Raw genomic sequence first — 17,969 nt, forward strand, 5'->3', positions numbered from 1 at the left:
ATATGAAGCACTTACAATGCTTACTATGTAATAATGTGTTTTTCTTTTTGGTAGCAATACTCTGATATATTAGCTCCATTTATATAAACAATATTTTTAATATTCTAAGATTCTAAAATCATTGTCAAGAGAACTGGTATCTAGGCCTTCTTATTTCTACCTGACTATTTTATATCACAAAGAGTGTTCACTCTCAATACTTTGGGCCTCAGAGGAAATATGTATCAGCTAAGAGAATATGTAAAAGAAATACTGTAACTTACTATGTCTCTGAAGACAACTGCCCTAAGTCGATTAATATCCATGTCTTGTAGAAGCCTGTCAAAATCTCTTACTGGAGATATACCACCAGTTACAATATCCACTGGACTCTATTTAAGACAAAAAAATATAAATATATACATTACACAGACATTTTAAAAAATAAACAGTATTCCATAGGCTATAATGTTGTTTTTCCCAGTTTATTTTCCTACTTCTTTCTGTCTTCTTTTTTTGGGTGTCAGGATGGAGGTGGGGGATGTAGAAGGGAGTCATGAAGGAAAAAAGAAACTGCATGCTAACTCACGGAGTACGCGAAACACAAATTGACATACTTGAAGGAAAAGGTATCATGGACACAAGGAAAGTAAACATTTGGAAAAGCAGACAAGATTAAGTATAAGCAAATCTTTACTGTATACTTAAACACAAATATTTGAAGGTTATGTCCACAGACTAAAATAACTATTTTAGGACCTCTGTCAAATTTATTTAACTTTATGTTGAAATGAACAAATAAATTTAAGATCTTAATCGTAAAATGAGAGAATGCTTTTTTATTTAATTAATTATTCTGTATGCTTACCTTTGCTGCAGATTTCCCCATGGGAATCAGGCTGTGTGTTGTTTTCTGGACTTTTCCTGCTTTGCCTTTAGTTTTCAGCTGTGAATGCTGTTGACACTCTAAGCAATTCCTTACTGCCACTGCACACACTGTAATTTATTTTAAGGAAAAAATTGGGCAAGAAAAAATTATATTTAAGATTATGAGACTGACGAAACTCACCTATACGGGTTACATAAGATTTGAAACATTACCTTCAGCAAATTTCTAAAATGTCCCTGGGCTTTATCACCCACTGTTTGTTTTCTGACTTTGTTAGCTACTCTGTTAGGGCCCACTGCTAAAAGAAAATCAGTTCAGGAACCTTAATAAACACTGTACTGTTTCTTTAGGTATCACATAAGCTACTTGAAATAATCTTCTATGGAGGAAAAGATAGGGAAGAAAAGAACTTTTTTTGAAGGTGTTAAGAAAGTAGAAAGTAAATCACATTGCCATCAACTAGTCCAGGGTAAAATAACCTTCTATTACCTTCATTAAAGTACAATAGTTAAACTAGAAACTTGCATGTTTTTCTTAAAATTTTTATCATTACAGCATGATATTAATAGAGACTGAGAGAGGGTACAGCATTAAAAGGAATATTTATAGAATCTACCTTTTACTGGCTTTCATTAAAACTGTTTAAAAGGCGGGGGACAAAAAAGAGATTGTGATTAATATACAGTCTAAAATTACCTCTCTAAACATCTCACTCAGGCAATTAACTCAAGTTATTTAGAAATTAATTTCGAATTTTAAGTAATAAATTAGGTAATACACAATTGACTACGAATTGATTGATATAATGTAATCATCTCAATTCCCAACCAATTTGGTAGCACTGAAGGTATTTGTCTCAACAAGAGTGAGAGAGCAAATTAGGAACAAAATAGCAAACTTAAGTGATAACGACCTTAACTGTCACCAGACTATCATATGGCTAGCACACACAGAATTGAAAAGGGAAAGTATTGAGAAAGGTGCTGAAAGAGAGCAACAACAGTTGGGAAAAGGGAAGGAACACAGTGAAGAAGGGAGGGAGAGAGAATATGGAATACAACTCTGTCAAATTTGGAGTCAGGCCCAGGAATATAACTCTTCCACTACTTTTGTCACATGTTGCATAAAATCAAGTTTGGTCTGCATTACAAAGTTAAAAACCACATTTGAATGCCTAGTATCAATCAATCTCAGTAGCACAGTTTCTTCTTCCCGTTGCCATCCTACCTTCTCAACCCCAACTTCAGGAAAACAGGAGTGAGGAGACCAGGGATCAAAACATTTGGACTGGGACTTCCCTGGTGGCACAGTGGTTAAGAACCTGCCTGCCAATGCAGGGGACGCGGGTTCATGCCCTAGGAAGATCCCACATGCCGCGGAGCAACTAAGCCCGTGCGCCACAACTACTGAGCCTGCGCTCTAGAACCTGCCTGCCACAACAACTGAAGCCTAGAGCCTGCAACAAGAGAAGCCATCACCATGAGAAGCCTGCGCACTGCGTCGAAGAGTAGCCCCCACTCACCACAACTAGAGAAAAGCCCGCACGCAGCAACGAAGACCCAACGCAGCCATAAATTAATTACTTATTTTTTAAAAAAAAAACAGGGGAGAGTGGGAGGGAGGGAGACGCAAGAGGGAAGACATATGGGAACATATGTATATGTATAGCTGATTCACTTTGTTATAAAGCAGAAACTAACACACCATTGTAAAGCAATTATACCCCAATAAAGATGTTTAAAAACAAAAACAAAAACATTTGGACTGTTTACCAAGCTTACCATATTCTATTAAGTGATCCTGAACAAGGAGAACATGTGGTGCTGGAGTACACTGAATTATTTCCTTATTTTCTTCTACAGTTATGAAAATGAGGGAGATACGGTATTCCCCTAGCTTCTGAATCTAATACTTCTTGAGTATAGTGAAGCACTGCTAGTGTAGTCTTGTACTTTCAATTCCAAAAGTGCACTCTTTTTAGGAAAGTGGAAAGGTTTTAAAAATGGCATATACAAAAGCAATGGGTTCTAAATATTTTAATTATATTACTGATATAAAGTTTAAGGGTGTATCCTATAACAGAAAGAGTAGGAACATTAGTTAAACTATATTCAAATTCCAGCTCTATCAATTTATAGCTTTTAAATTTTTGGCAAATTTCCTAATTTCTTTGATCTCAATTTTCCTCATAAAAAAAGGAAGAAAATACAAATGAATGAATGGCTGGAAGAAAATGATTGGTGACTCGTGAAAATCAGCAATGACATATGACAGTAGTCAATAAATGATAGCTTCTGTTTTGTTGTGCTTACCGTTTCAATCTCTCTCAATTAAAATTTTTTTTAAAACTCCCTAAAAATAGTATACCAAGTCCTTTAGAGCATCCTAAGTTTAAAAGTACTTTGAATAGCATTTTGAGTAAAAATAATTATTGTACCAAAAAAAATGTAAGTACATCTGTTTAAGTAACAGATATTCTTGCTAAATATGGGGAAATACTTCATTAACTAATCAGATTTTCCACTGTTGGTATTATATTTTCATAGATGCCTTATTTCTAATTTGTCTTCATATGGCCATGGTTCCTAAAGATTTTGCTTCCATTTTTTGGTACCCATTTCTCCACCTACTTCTCTCCATTTAATAAGCAAATCATTAACAAAGTCTCAGTATTTACGACTAGATACAGGACACCTTCTGCATAGAGAAAAAATTTTCTTCTTCACCTAAGGAAGTTCAGATGTCACTAAAACTTCGTTTAATTTACTTTAACTTTCACCTAAGGAAGAACTGCCTCCAGGAGAAGAACAGAGATTTAATAATCTTACTAACTGCTTTAACAAATTATCACAGCTTATTTGGATAAAGGCTATGCTTGAATGATGCTAGTTTAGAACCTTGCTACTCAAGTGTGTTTGTTAAGAGAAGCAGCATCAGCATTACCTGGGACTTACTAGAAAGGCAGTTTTAGGTCTCATCCCAGACCTATACAATCTAATCAGCATTTCAACAAGATCCTTTGGTGATCCATGTGTATGAATCATCTTAAAATTTGAGAAGCACTACTTTAAAGCAAAAAGAGATTGGGGGATTGGGGGTGGGCGGAGAAGAAGTAATGCTGACCAGAATCAATGCAGAATTTTCAAAACACGTCTTCCTCCTCTATTACCTTCACAAGTACTACTATAGCCAGTACATGCACAGTCCTTCACTCTTTGGAGGCTAAAAAGTAGCATAAGACAAATTGCCTAGCACACTTTTTCCCACCAACAGGAAAAAGAAAATGTTCAATTTAATATGTCTGGATCACTGAAAATTTTTTAAGTAAATTCCTAAGTAATGGGTTTTAACAGCTCACCCAGTCGGAGACACTGCCGCAGAATTCCTCCAGATGACATATTTTTTTCAGCTTCAATTTCAGTAAAGCCAAGAGAACTTGCAAATATAAGAACATCCACAAGGCTGATTAGTCTCTGCAAAAATGTCACAGAGGCTTCTATTGAAAGGCCTTGAGTAGGTTCAATATTCTCCAGCTCATGCTGTAAGGAATAAAGTTTGACATTTACATTTATATTCTGATAAAAATCCAATTTTATGAGATACATTCCACAGATTTCTAAATTTTACAAAAAGCCAGGCTTTCACAAATCTACTTCAACAGAGGGATTTCTTATCATTTCATCTAAAAAAAAAGCATACATACAGGTGAAACACTGTCAGTCATATTCTTCACTAACTCATTCATCCCTAATAATTAAACATTCTTTTTAGTCCCTTCATTCATGGAACAGATTCTAAGGTCCTTTCAAGTAATTATAAAAGGATTCCGTTGCTTTTGAATTACAGAACCTATGATGCATAGTAACAACCACATTCAAGTTTTAATCAATAAGAATGCATAAGTCATGTTTTCACACCAACTTCATATAGTAGTTAAGTCCTTACTGTAGCCGATGTAGCAGCTGAAAGCAATGGCAGTATACCCCCGCAAGCCATGACCATATTGTCCATCACTTGAGAGATGAGATGAATTGTGTTGTGTACAAAGATGACATTATCACTGCTATTCACGAAGTCCATGACTGTCTTTGTTGAATGGCTGTCCAAAGATAAATGATGTTTACTGATAAAGCTAAAAAATGGAAATCACAGTTTGCCTACTTGAGGGGAGGGAGGATAAGAAGGTGCTTTTGCTTCATCTTGAAAGCTGAGGAAAGATAATGATGCAGCAGGCATTTTGGAGGAGGGTGTATACTTCCTTAGAAGATGTAGACCATTCCATATCAGCAGTTACTACACATGCCCTTTTTCAGTGCTGAAATGTTAACACTATTCATCTTACACTTAATATAAAAGTTGAACTAAATTATCCTTAACTAGGACCAAAATTAAGAAGTGGCAAAAACTAAGAGGTAAATGGTGCTAAATGTGCTATTAAAAATGAATTTTCTAATAACGTTTTCTTAGACAATGCCATGAAATGTTCTTAAACAGAATAAGAGTAGTATACAAATAACAATAAACACATCAGGCACTTTTAAAATCATAAATCATACAATGGAGGATAATCTGAAATACACAGACTCTTTATACTAAAAATACAATGGAAAATTAGATGTTTTACATAAATCCCAATTTTCTTTTTTTTACTATTTCTAGAAATAAACCCAGTCAGTAGACCTACATTCAGGCAAATTATATGCTATATTATATGCTGTAAAGTACACAGCAAACTTTTTAAAAGAAAAATTTTCAAGTTTTTATACTCTAAATATGGTACCTCATTTATATGAGAATAAACATTAATTCAATAAAACCCTACCACAGAAATAAGTTATAACCTACTTTTTAAGCAAATGACTGAAATTAATTGCAAAATGTCAACTATATAAATTTCTTTGAAAACAAACACTAAAATTTATATACATCTTCTATAATAAACATATGGACAAACCTTCTCCACATCTGTATGTCTGTTTCTATTGAAAATAATAGATCAGTGAGCAAACGCTGATGCACTTGAGACCATCTGAACTCTGGAATACGGAACATAGATCTGGAATTCCTCCTTTGTCCATTAACTGCATCTGGTGCTGTTCCTTGCCCTGGTTGCTCCTGTTGCCTTGACATCTAATAGAGAAAGTTAAAAAGAATAAAATCAGTTCAACTTCAAAGGTAGACATTAATAACTTAATAGCTTCTATGTAATTCATCTAACAAATACTCACATTTTAAGATACTAAGGGACTAAATCAGAGAAAAATTATCAATGAGTAATAACATTAATACATTTAAAGCAAAGATATAAAAAAATGCAAAATCAGCACAATGCAGCAGTAACTGGCCAGGAACCACATTAGTATTATCACCAGCTAATGCAACATTTTATAAAGGAATCAGGAAGCTTTTGGTTTTGAACACTGACATAAAAGAAAAGCCATAGCTGGATTATAAATTGGCTAGAATTAAGAAAAAACAAAAATAAAGACAACAGAATGAAGACCAAGCCAACAAAAGAAGGAGGAGGAGGGCTTCCCTGGTGGCACAGTGGTTGAGAGTCCGCCTGCCAATGCAGGGGACACGGGTTCGTGCCCCGGTCTGGGAGGATCCTACATGCCGCAGAGCGGCTGGGCCCATGAGCCATGGCCGCTGAGCCTGCGCATCCGGAACCTGCGCTCCGCAACGGGAGAGGCCACAGCAGTAAGAGGCCCGTGTACCGCAAAAAAAACAGAGTTGGAGGAGGAGCAGTAAGAGTTGATTAAAGTGGGAAATGACAACATGCACCCACAGTGGTGTCATGAATCTCTCTGAGACACTGGTAAGGAAGAAAGCTGTGTCTCTGGATTGCACAAAGGCTCCTGTCTCTTAAAAAAGTAAACAGACCTCATGGAACAATTTTAAACCACATACTTTGTACCTAAAATTACACACTGGCAGGTGGTTTTGCAGGAAGGTAGTCCTAGATTCTGCTTAAAAACTAACGTCCTAACTATGGCTGGGTCATCAAATAAAGGGTAAAAGTATTTCCAATGTTTGCTTTATAAGCTAAAAATACACTAACACTGAAACTTGAAAGTAGTAACTTTTGATGATACTGTGGTGAAAATAATAATAAAAGCTGCCATTTAACAAACTCATACTGAAAGCCAAACCCTGTGCTAAAGATAATAATCTTCACATTCACTGCATTTATGTAATTGCAAATAGGTTATGAACCAATTCCAAAATAAAATAAAATAAAATCTAAGTCTATACACTTGTTCTATTTCAACTCAATGCAAACACACTTCAAGAAGATAATAAATATAATCACCTCAAGCACAGGCTGATGACGCTGAGATGCTTCCATGTTTGTAGTGGCCTTCAATTCCAATCTCTCAGTATCTGTAGCAACACTGGAAGCATCCAACTTAGCAATCCTCTGCTCAGAAGTAGTAGGAGACTCGAAGGTACTACTATTAGAATCACTATGTAGTTTGGTTTCTCCGGCGAGGTTAGTCTTCTCCCCTATCTCCAGCATCTGACCAACATCTGATTGAACAGTTGCCTGGGAAGCAGTAGTTCCTGGTGAGGTAGCTGAAGACCCTGATGCTGTCATAGTCAAGACTGCAGAATCTTTAGGATCTCGAGTTTCAGTGTCAGTTTGTTTCTTACTTACAGGTTGTTCCTCTTGTAATATTAACTTGTGGTCATTACTAAACATGTCCATTCTTTCACTGGCCTCAGAAGCAGCTGGAGACAAACTGTTACCTTGGAGCTCTGTAGGTAGACTGGCTTCCTCAGTAGGAATATTTTCTACCTTCAGTTCTACATAATCATCATCTTCTTCTTCCTCTACTACAGACTTATCCAATAATTCTGGCACCTCTGAAGCATCCTCTTCTGAAGGAGAACTTATGGAAGCAGTTACCTCATTGACAGTCATTATATCTTTGCCAGTTGTTTTAAAAGAATCAGAGGAAAGAGTCACAGCTTCTATCATGTCAGAAGATCCTTCTAAACTCTCTGCATTAGTTGTTTCATTTTTCAGTGTTTCTTCTAAAGGGACTTCATCCAGTAACTCCTGATTTTCTTGCACAGTTGTCCTTTCTTCATTAGATGTATTGTGAGTTTGCAGTTCAACAATGGATGCAGATTCTACTGAACTTGTCTTCCCAATGCTTGACTTTTCATCACTAGTTCTGGTGATATGAGAAGAAGGAGGAGAATCCTTTGTATCCGATTGCTGGGGTCCTACTGAAACATTAACATCCCTGCTAATGCCAGAGACTGCTTGAATTGGACTTGAAGAACACTGCCCTATTTCTTCATCAACTTTTCCCTGGTGTTCCCTAAATATATTGGCAAGGTTTTCTTTATGTATTTCAAAAGTGACCTACATGAAAAACATACAAGCAGTCAAAACATGCAAAAAAAAGAAAGAACAGAGCATACAGAACATAAAAATATTTAATTTTTCAAATATATGGTTTATATAATGCAGTAAGACAGTTTTCCTATAATATCTTTATTTATAGAATGATAAACAAAAGGTAAGTCAATCACAAAAATCTAAACAGTCAAAAACTTATAGCTAATCTTAATGCTAACAGGTAGCATGGCATCAAACAATAACAAGAATATAGTTATTTAGCCTATTCTTAAAGACATATAATGTAGGAAAAGAGTACATTATATTCTACTGACTTCTATAACTTGTACCAGGATCTAAGTGTGTACCATTGGGAAGTGCTTTGTGCACTACGTAATATATCGTTTCAAATGCAATGAAAACCCATTTCCCCATGATTTATTCTCAGCAGAGATAAAAAATACCAATTATGTTCACTTCATATATGATGCAAATCACACACTTAGATATTATATATATTATAGCAGCTCTTTATATATTTATTAAGCTACTAAAACTTTCTCTTACTAAGCTAAAGAATATAAATTCTTTTAGCAATGAGATGAAAAGATCCAACCCTTTCCCTAAGGTCAACCATAATTTTCAAAGTTGAACTGATCACAAATGGTCTGAAAGTTCCAGTTCATCCATCCACACAACCATTCATTCCACTTGTATGCTGTATGTAAGAGATTACCATGTATTCAGCACTGTGAACATCCTCATATCATGCTTATTAGACTTTTACTCAAATAAATGGAAAACTTTTACGGTTAAAGTATAAAAGACAGTGCTGTGATTTTCAATGTCAAAAGGTTTATGAATTTCTTATCTCATCAAGCATTATTATATTATAGCCACCATTATGTGACTGCTGCTAGTGAATTTCAATGGGAACACCTCTCAAAAAAATAAAAGTATAATACATACAGAAGGTATAAGCATAATTATAGTTTATCAATGCTGGAATTGTTTGTTTATGTAACCTATATTATTATAACATATATAGTAAATTGAATCTTTTAGTCAACAAACCTTTATTGAGCCCTAGTATAGGAGGATGGTAGTAGATGATAACAAAAAAAGAAAAGATGATTTTTCATGCCCAAAGATTCACAGGCCTTTTTGAATCACAGATGTGTATCCACATGGATACAAGGCAAACAAAATTATAAATAATGCACGATGTACACAGTTCCTTCCATAGCTATTAACTAGCCTTTGCTCATTACATATACAGTACATTCTTGCCATAATGTGGTATATAGCTAAAAATAAAAATGTTTAGGAAATAAACATTTTCCTAATTTTAAATATGTGGGGAACTTTTTTGAATATTTCAAAATGAAATGCACGTATTCAACACTAAAGAGTAAAATGGCACAATGACATTAACAAAATATCAATTTCTTTTACACCCAGAAGGCTGATATCTTCTTTGAACGATGTTCTTTATTTTAATTGACCAATTCTTCATTTATTCGTTCAAGAAAACTTTACTGAATATCTACAGTATGCCAGACACTGTGTGATGAAAAACAAAATGTTCCTACCTTCGTGGTGCTTATATTCTAATGGAGTAGATGAAAAATAAACATGTAAATATATAAGATAATGTCAAGTAATAGTAAGAGATTTGAAGAAAAAAAGGAGATAGAGAATAACTGAAGATGACAATCTAGATGGGAGGGTATGTTTTACTAGGGTAACTGGGAAAGGTCTCTGGAGATGTTATGTTTCAACAGAGACAAGAATAAAGTGAGAGAGCAAGTTACATGAATATCATGTAACGAAAAGACTTTCAGGCCGAAGGAAGAACAAATGCAAAGGCCCTGGAGCCAAAATAAGCTCCGTACGTTTGAGAAACAATAAGAACCCAGCACACAGAGAACTGTAGGTGATAAAGTCAAAGATGCAGCCATTGGCTAGATCATGATTAGAGAGCAGTACAGACTATGTTAAAGGCTGAATTTTATTCTGATACACATGTAATGTATAATACAACAGTCTTATAGAATGAGTTTAGTTTTGAATAATCATTGGGTTTGATTTTATTCAAATTAAGGATTTTTAAAATTTTTATTATAAAACGTATTAATAAACATGAATATATACAATCTATAGGTACAGGTTAAAGAGTAATTTTTTAATCTCATGTACCTATACCCACATCAAGAAACAGAACACTATTACTACCTCACAATTCCCCTATGTGCCCATCCCCAATGGTGCTCCCAATCTCCCCACCCCTATCAAGAGGAAATCAGTATCCTGGCATTTCTATTAACTGTTTCCTACTTGTTTTTTAATAGCTTTACTACCTAAAAACTAAGAAACTAAGTATACCATAAACCTAGCTAGTTTTGTAAAAGAAAGGCCAATATTGCCACAACAAAGAAAGGCTCCAAGGAGAAGACAAGCTACACAGAATCTGTGTATTGGAGCCGACTCCAGCTTCTCTAAGAGGATATATAAGGCTATTTCTGGGAAGTCTATAGGCAAGGTCATTAGGAAACACTGGGAAATATACAGGATAAGAGAATCTATGAGGGCTAGTGGGGGCCAGGTAGTGGGTATTTGGCATAAGTAAGGTCCAAGAAGAAAACTATTTTATATTGTATTGTCCAATTCTAAGCTCACTATTCTACTCTCAGAAGCAGAACAAAGCAGACCACATTTTTGAGGGGTGAAGGGAGAATCTTCAGGTGATCCAGGCAGCAGGACTAGAGAGAACAGGAACTAATCACCACATGGTGAAGACAAGTAGTCATGAGAACATGAGCCCATCTCATGTGGGTAATTTGTCCTCAGGCTTTAAAAAGATGTTACAAAGGCATCTGGCATTTCAATAATAATAGCTCCCCCTATATCTGTATCTTAAGTCAAACTATTCCAGTTTAGATGGACGGTCATATGTCTGCTACACAGCTGCCATTCTGGGACCTCCCTTCACTACAGTGTTGGAGATCCCCTTCATCTTTCTCCTGTTTCCTATAACCCATATCTTCCTCTTTGTTTTATTCTCTCCTTTTGGTGCAGTATATCCTCCAGTGTCTGCTTGAAATTTTTGATACCTAAAAGTAAATTTATTCTACCTTCAAACTTAAAAGTCAGATAAAATTGTAGGTTGGAAAACATTTACCTTCAGAATATGAAAGGTATTTCTTCACTGCCTTCTTATTTTTGTGCTTCCTGTTGGGAAGTCTGAGATCTTTCTGATTCCTGATCCTTCATACGACTTGTTTTGTTCTTTTTCGTGAAATTTTATGAAGTCCTCTCTTGTTCCTAGTGCTTTGAAATTCCACAATGATTCTTGCCACCGGTCTATTCTGATCCACTGTGCTAAATATACCCACTGGGCCCTTCCAGTCTAGTAACAAATATCCGTTGGTTCTGGGAAATTTTCTTGAATACTTTATACCTTCTTCCCCGCTTTTACCCCTGTTCTCCCTTTCCGGGATTTCTATTTTTTGGGATTGCACTGATTGGTCCTCTAATTTTCTTACCATTTCTCTATTTTTCATCCCTTTGTCTTTTGGTTCTACTACCTGGGAGAGCTCCTCATCTAACTCTTAAACATGTTTTTCATTTCTCTTATGTGATTCTATACTAGTCACTTGACTTCTCTGCTGCTCATATTTTTCCTCTCTAAAATGGGTAGTACAAGGGTAAATACAGACCTAGAAGATTTCATATTTTAAATTTTCCCTGGTGCAAAAAGGGAAAGAAAACTCCCTCTCTCCTCTTTAGCATTTCCTTTAGAAAACCTTAAGTTGCAAATACTTTCTCTGGTAACTGGAGATGTATGTAAATCTTTTTAAAAGATAATAAACCTCTTTCTAGTTTAGCATCCCTAGGATATCTTTCCTGGGGGCACCGGAGACATTTCTTTCAAACATGAACATCAAGAATGATGGTGCCCTGTCTCCTGTCTCAGTGAGAGTTTCAGCTCATGTGCTTGGCTCCAAGATGTAACCTCTGAACATCCGAAAAACTACTCAGAATAATTCTGGATGATCACAGACATGTGGAAATAAGACTGAATCAATTACATTTAAATAATGAAAGATGAGGACTTCCCTGGTGGCGCAGTGGTTAAGAATCTGCCTGCCAATGCAGGGGACATGGGTTCGAGCCCTGGTCCGGGTAGATCCCACATGCCGCAGAGCAACTAAGTCCGTGCACCACAACTACTGAGCCCACGTGCCACAGCTACTGAGGCCCACACGCCCTAGAGCCTGGGCTCCACAACAAGAGAAGCCACCACAATGAGAAGCCCAAGCAGCACAACAAAGAGTAGCCCCCGCTCGCTGCAACTAGAGAAAGCCCGTGCGCAGCAACGAAGACCCAACGCAGCCAAAAATAAAATAAATAAGTAAATTTATAAATAATAATAATAATGAAAGATGAAACAGGGGCATTAAGTGAAAAGAATCACAAATGTTTTAACAATGTAAGTGTATTCTGAGCCAACATCACAAAGTACCAAGTGATAGAAACAGACAGAACCACTGCAAATGTCTGGAAAAACACATAAGTAAAAATCAACAAAGTTTTGAAGCAGCAGAATGTAAATAAAAAATTAAAACTTTTAGTGATTGAAATTAAAAATAAATCCAAATAAACTGAGACATTGGATAATTAGTAGAGTAAGGGTAAGTTTTCATCCTATGACAAGACCAAGTGATACTCCTAATGTGAGGGGGGACTGCCACCTCCCTAGTTCAACTAATATAACTATCACAAAAGAAAGTTATCAGCAAAAACACTGCAATCCATTTCAAAACCAAGTATGCTCCTATACTAAAGGGCACTGTTTTGAAGAATGAATAAAACAGACTTGAAACTGAAGGGTTAGAACCTACATTACTGCCACTATAAAACTCATCCAGGATGTTAAAACAGTACAGTAAAATTTCAAAATCCTATGACTATACCTGACCAATGTATTTTTATGATGAATGTCAATCATCATCTTAAAATGGTGTACAACAGGGATTTAATGGACATTTCCAAAGCTTACGTCTAAATACTACTATATATATTTTTTTTTTTTTCTTATTAGGTAATAGGATACAAACTTAACAGAAAAAAATGTGTAAAATGGTAAGAGTCCTAAAAAATTCATTCACACTTTTATGTTAATGCTTTTATTAAGGTTACTAACGTAGTGGTATCATAGAAACAAAAGTTTTATAACACCTTACTGTAGCAATAGCATATAGTCAATTATATAGAACTGATCTTTCCTGTGGTTCATAAACAATCTGAGGAACTCCTCTTGGATTTTCATGTCCCCTTCAGGGCCAACAGAAGATACATATTTTTGCTATCACAAACTCTCTCTTAAAGATTTGTTTCCATGATGCTCTTACTAGTATTCACTTAAGTTACAATTTCCATGACTGTCATCATAGTTAGTCTTTCAACCATTTGATAAGAGACCATTCATTCTAAAGGTGAAATATAGGTCTGTGTAATATATTTCTTTCTCAATTCTAACCACATTCATAACCAGCAGACAAACTTTCAACTGTCCATTGGAAAAGACAGGTTAAAAGGTAGTATTTAACATTAATTTTTCAAGCACAAGAAGATGGTTTCTATAATACATATTTCAATTCAATGCAATGTACAGTTTCATAAAGTACATTCTTAATGTGCCACAAGGAATATATTTCCTTTTGTGATAAACAGATTTGCAGTCAAATCTGTACCAAAATAGTGCTTTGTCTTTCCTAAGCAAACCAACTCTTTCCTTTGTAAATATGAATATTAGAAATGCTTTCACATTTTTGAAGTTGATTTTTAAATCTCCTTTTAATTTATTCCAATAGTCGAAAAGCTAAATGGCAACTGAGTAATTATCACTGTTGTTATTTTTTTTGATACCGTTCTCCTAAAGGTATTTGTGACTGATAATTCCTAATTAATTACCAGATACTGTTCTCAATTATTCAGCTAAAAGACTAGTTATTAATGTTCACAATCATTAGATAGCTAATCTATAGCTGTTTGTAATGTTTGGAAAGTACTTCTATAAACTACTAAAGATACTCATAAGCTAATAACTATAACATTTCTTCAGCCATTACTTTCAATTTAATTGACATTCAAATTTACTGATTAGGAGATAAAAGATGAATGCAATATATCAAGAGATTAACATTATTAATCCATGTATTAAAAAATTTAACCTGTAAAATTTAGACTTTTAAATGTTAGCAATGTTTAGGAACTGGCTTTCTTTTTGGAAGCAAATATATCTCTTTCATTGTATGTTATTTTCCTTTGGAAATACCAGCTGTATATGATATGCTAACTTCTAATTCTTAGGTTACCAAGTTTTCCACAGTTGATAAATAAGATATATTTTTCTTTGAAAATAGCTGAGGGACTTTCCTGGTGGTGCAAGTGGATGGGACTCCGCACTCCCAATGCAGGGGGCCCAGGTTCAATCCCTGGTCAGAGAACTAGATCCCACATGCATGCTGCAACTAAGAGTTCACATGCCACAACTAAGGAGCCCACCTGCCACAACTAAGAGCTGGTGCAACCAAATAAATAAATATTAAAAAAATAATAAAAATAAAACTTGCTGAATCTTCCCATATGGAATATCAATAAGCATAGCTCAAAATGATCACCACCACACAACAGGAGATCTTTTACAGAGACTCTGTTGCAACAGCTTACAACAATAATGGTATAAAAGATATAACAGTTAAAATCAAATTATAAATATTTATAAGCTTACACATATTTACTGATCTATTTTATGCAAAGTACCCTGGTTACAAATCTAAATGTTCTGGTCAAACCTAAGCACTTAAATGCTACCCTAATACAACCTGACTGAAGGGATATCAAGCATATAGCCTAGGTTATCCTAAGAAAACTGCCTAAAATAATTAGTTATGAAAACAACATTATACATTCGATAACAAAGGAAAGAGAAACAATCCCATGAGGAAAACAAGTCACATATGTAATAAGTGCTATACACTCATCATGTAATAAGCTCAAAAACATTTTTTGACATAGGTAGTATACTTTGCATTCAGAACACACTACCCCAAAATATGGCACATTGGCACACTATTTTAAGATGAAGGAATTTGAGAAACAGTAGGTATAGAAAAGACTCTCTGACCTTTTCATCCTCCCCGAAGCAAATCATAGAAACACCAGGTTCTAGAAGGACTCTCTCATCTCCCCCTTCTCCCTGAAGCTTCGTATGTGAGAGGTGCCTATAGCCCAGAGGAAAAGAGCACCCTTATCTCAGAGACAGAAGTATGCCGAGAGGAATCGGAATAAATAGGCCTTGATGATTTTCCCCCAGTTTACTACTCTTAGTTCATACCCTTTGTCCTTCCACGCTTTTCCACGACTTTCCACCCTTCATCAAACCTCGTATAAGAACGCTCAGGCTTAATCGTTTCTTTGGGTCTTCACTTCCTTATGAAGACTCCCATTTCATGTAAAACATATTAAATAAATGCACATGCTTTTCTCCTAATAATCTCTCTTTGTTAGTTTAATTTTCGTGTCCTGCCAGGGACCTTAAGACAGTCAAGGAAAAGTTTTTCTACTCTACAATTCACATGATTTTTTTTCATTTATTTATTTATTTATTTATGGCTGCGTTGGGTCTTCGTTGCTGTGTGTGGGCTTTCTCTAGTTGTAGTGAGCGGGGACTACTCTTTGTCAACGCAGTGTGCTGACTTCCCCTTGTGGTGGCTTCTCCTGCTGCAGAGCACAGGCTCTAGACACACAGGCCCACTAGTTGTGGCACACAGGCTCAGTAGTTGTGGCTCGCAGGCTCTAGAGCTGCAGGCTCAGTAGTTGTGGCGCACGGGCTTAGTTGCTCCGCGACAGGTGGGATCTTCCCAGACCAGGGCTCGAACCCGTGTCTCCTGCATTGGCAGGTGGATTCTTAACCACTGCGCCACCAGGAAAGTCCTACAATTCACATGATTTAAATATAAAACAGTATATAGTGTAAAAGTCTCCCTCCCACCACTGGTCCTCACCTGTACAATTCCCCAACAATCAGTTATTAATTTCTTATGTGTCATTCCAGAGTATTTTTGTGCATAAACATACAAATTCTCACTTTCCCACTTGTCTAACTCACTAATATCCACTATACACACTGTTCCACAGTTTCTTTTGTCACTTAATATATCTTGGTGAACTATCTCAGGATAGTTTTAATTTACAGTCCCTTACGAAGTGTCTTTTCATAAATCTAAAGTACTTTTTACTTAGTTTTCTATGGGTTGTTTGATCATGGTTTTCATTCATTTTTCTATTAGTTTGTCATTTTGTATCTATTTCTAGGAGCACTTTATATATTAGGAATGTTATCTTTGCTCTGGTCCTAAACAGTTTTCCCAAATTAGTCATCTGCCTTTTGACTTTTGTTTATGGTATTGTTTGGTTTTTGGTCACAAAGGATTTTATATGCTTTAATGTAGCAAAAAAAATAGTCTTTTTTTTCTCTTTAATGGTTCTAGATTCTAAATTATACTTGGAAAATTCTTACACACTCCAAGGTTACAGAAGAATTATCCGTGTTTTCTTCAAGTACTTTTGTTTCTCCCTCCACCCCCATCACAGCCCATTTAATTGATCCATAGGTTAAATTTCTTCGTACTCCAACTTTTTTTTCCCTAGACGAATCCTCTATTATTCCAACAATATTTATGGACTACTTCAAGTTTTCCCTTTATAATATACTAAAGTCTTATATGGAACTTTGTATATTTCTGGACTTTCTCTTCTACTCCCCTGGTCAGCCTATCTCTTCATGTGTCAATACTACATTTTTTAAATTATTGACATTTGGTAATGTATTTTACTATTCAGTAGAGTTAGTCCCCCTCACTGTTCTTTACAGAGTCTTCCTGGATATTTTTACTTGTTCATTTTGTCTTACATTTCCTTAATAATTAGCTTACTCTGTTTTTTCTCCACCAAAAGAAAAAAATGATTAATTAGTTTTTTCCTGGGATTTCATTAACTTTATAAAATAACCTAAAGAAATGTTAATTTATTATAGCTTTATGATGTTGAGTCTTCCTATTCTAGGAAATATGTTTTTCCATTTGTTCATGCCTTTTGTGTGCCCTTTGGGAATGTTTTAAAGACCTTTTCAAGTAATTCAAAGTGTCATTTAGAGATATATACAAGATACTACTGGCAGTATACAGAAATTACTTAATTGTACCTAGAAATAAATGGAAGTACCGAGAAGATGCTGACATTTAAGTTTGGTCTTCATTAATGATTACTCATATGGAGGAAACAAAAGGATTAAGAGCAAGGGGAGATGCCATGTAGAAGGAATTTAAGAAGGTATGTGTAAGAATAGATGGTGAAAGAACATGGTTCATTTAAGACACTGAAGTTATTTGGTAAAGCAGTAACATTAAAGCATTTCTAGGAGTGACGAGCAATAAAAATAGTGTAAGCAGTGTTAATGGCAAGGAGGTAATAGACTACTAAAGGCTTTGGGAACCATGAGAAGGAATCAAAATTTTATCATACAGGTAAGGGCAAGCTTTATTTATTCACTGCTTAAAAGGCAACGCAGCCAAATAAATAAATTTTAAAAAATTCTTTTTAGAAGGCAACTCTGATTTAACACAGACAAATTACAAAGTTATTTTCTAATGAATTTGACTTGTAAATCCTACTATTCCACTT

General features: G+C 35.3%; 1 protein-coding gene across 4 annotated transcripts in view; it reads right to left on the bottom strand.

Annotated features, from left to right (window-relative positions):
• The window catches only part of LRBA (LPS responsive beige-like anchor protein), a 748,187-nt gene that overhangs the window by 568,534 nt on the left and 161,684 nt on the right, over positions 1-17,969 (bottom strand). For all 4 annotated transcript variants that reach the window (XM_065877627.1, XM_065877625.1, XM_065877628.1 and 1 more), the window contains exons 22-27: positions 7,182-8,243; positions 5,823-5,998; positions 4,814-4,967; positions 4,227-4,407; positions 848-975; positions 264-371 (exon numbers count right to left, since the gene is read on the bottom strand). In XM_065877627.1, coding sequence (XP_065733699.1) covers positions 264-371; positions 848-975; positions 4,227-4,407; positions 4,814-4,967; positions 5,823-5,998; positions 7,182-8,243 — 1,809 coding nt within the window. The remainder of the gene's footprint in view (positions 1-263; positions 372-847; positions 976-4,226; positions 4,408-4,813; positions 4,968-5,822; positions 5,999-7,181; positions 8,244-17,969) is intronic.

This window comes from Phocoena phocoena, chromosome 5, assembly GCF_963924675.1.
Source record: "Phocoena phocoena chromosome 5, mPhoPho1.1, whole genome shotgun sequence".
Taxonomy (NCBI): domain Eukaryota; kingdom Metazoa; phylum Chordata; class Mammalia; order Artiodactyla; family Phocoenidae; genus Phocoena; species Phocoena phocoena.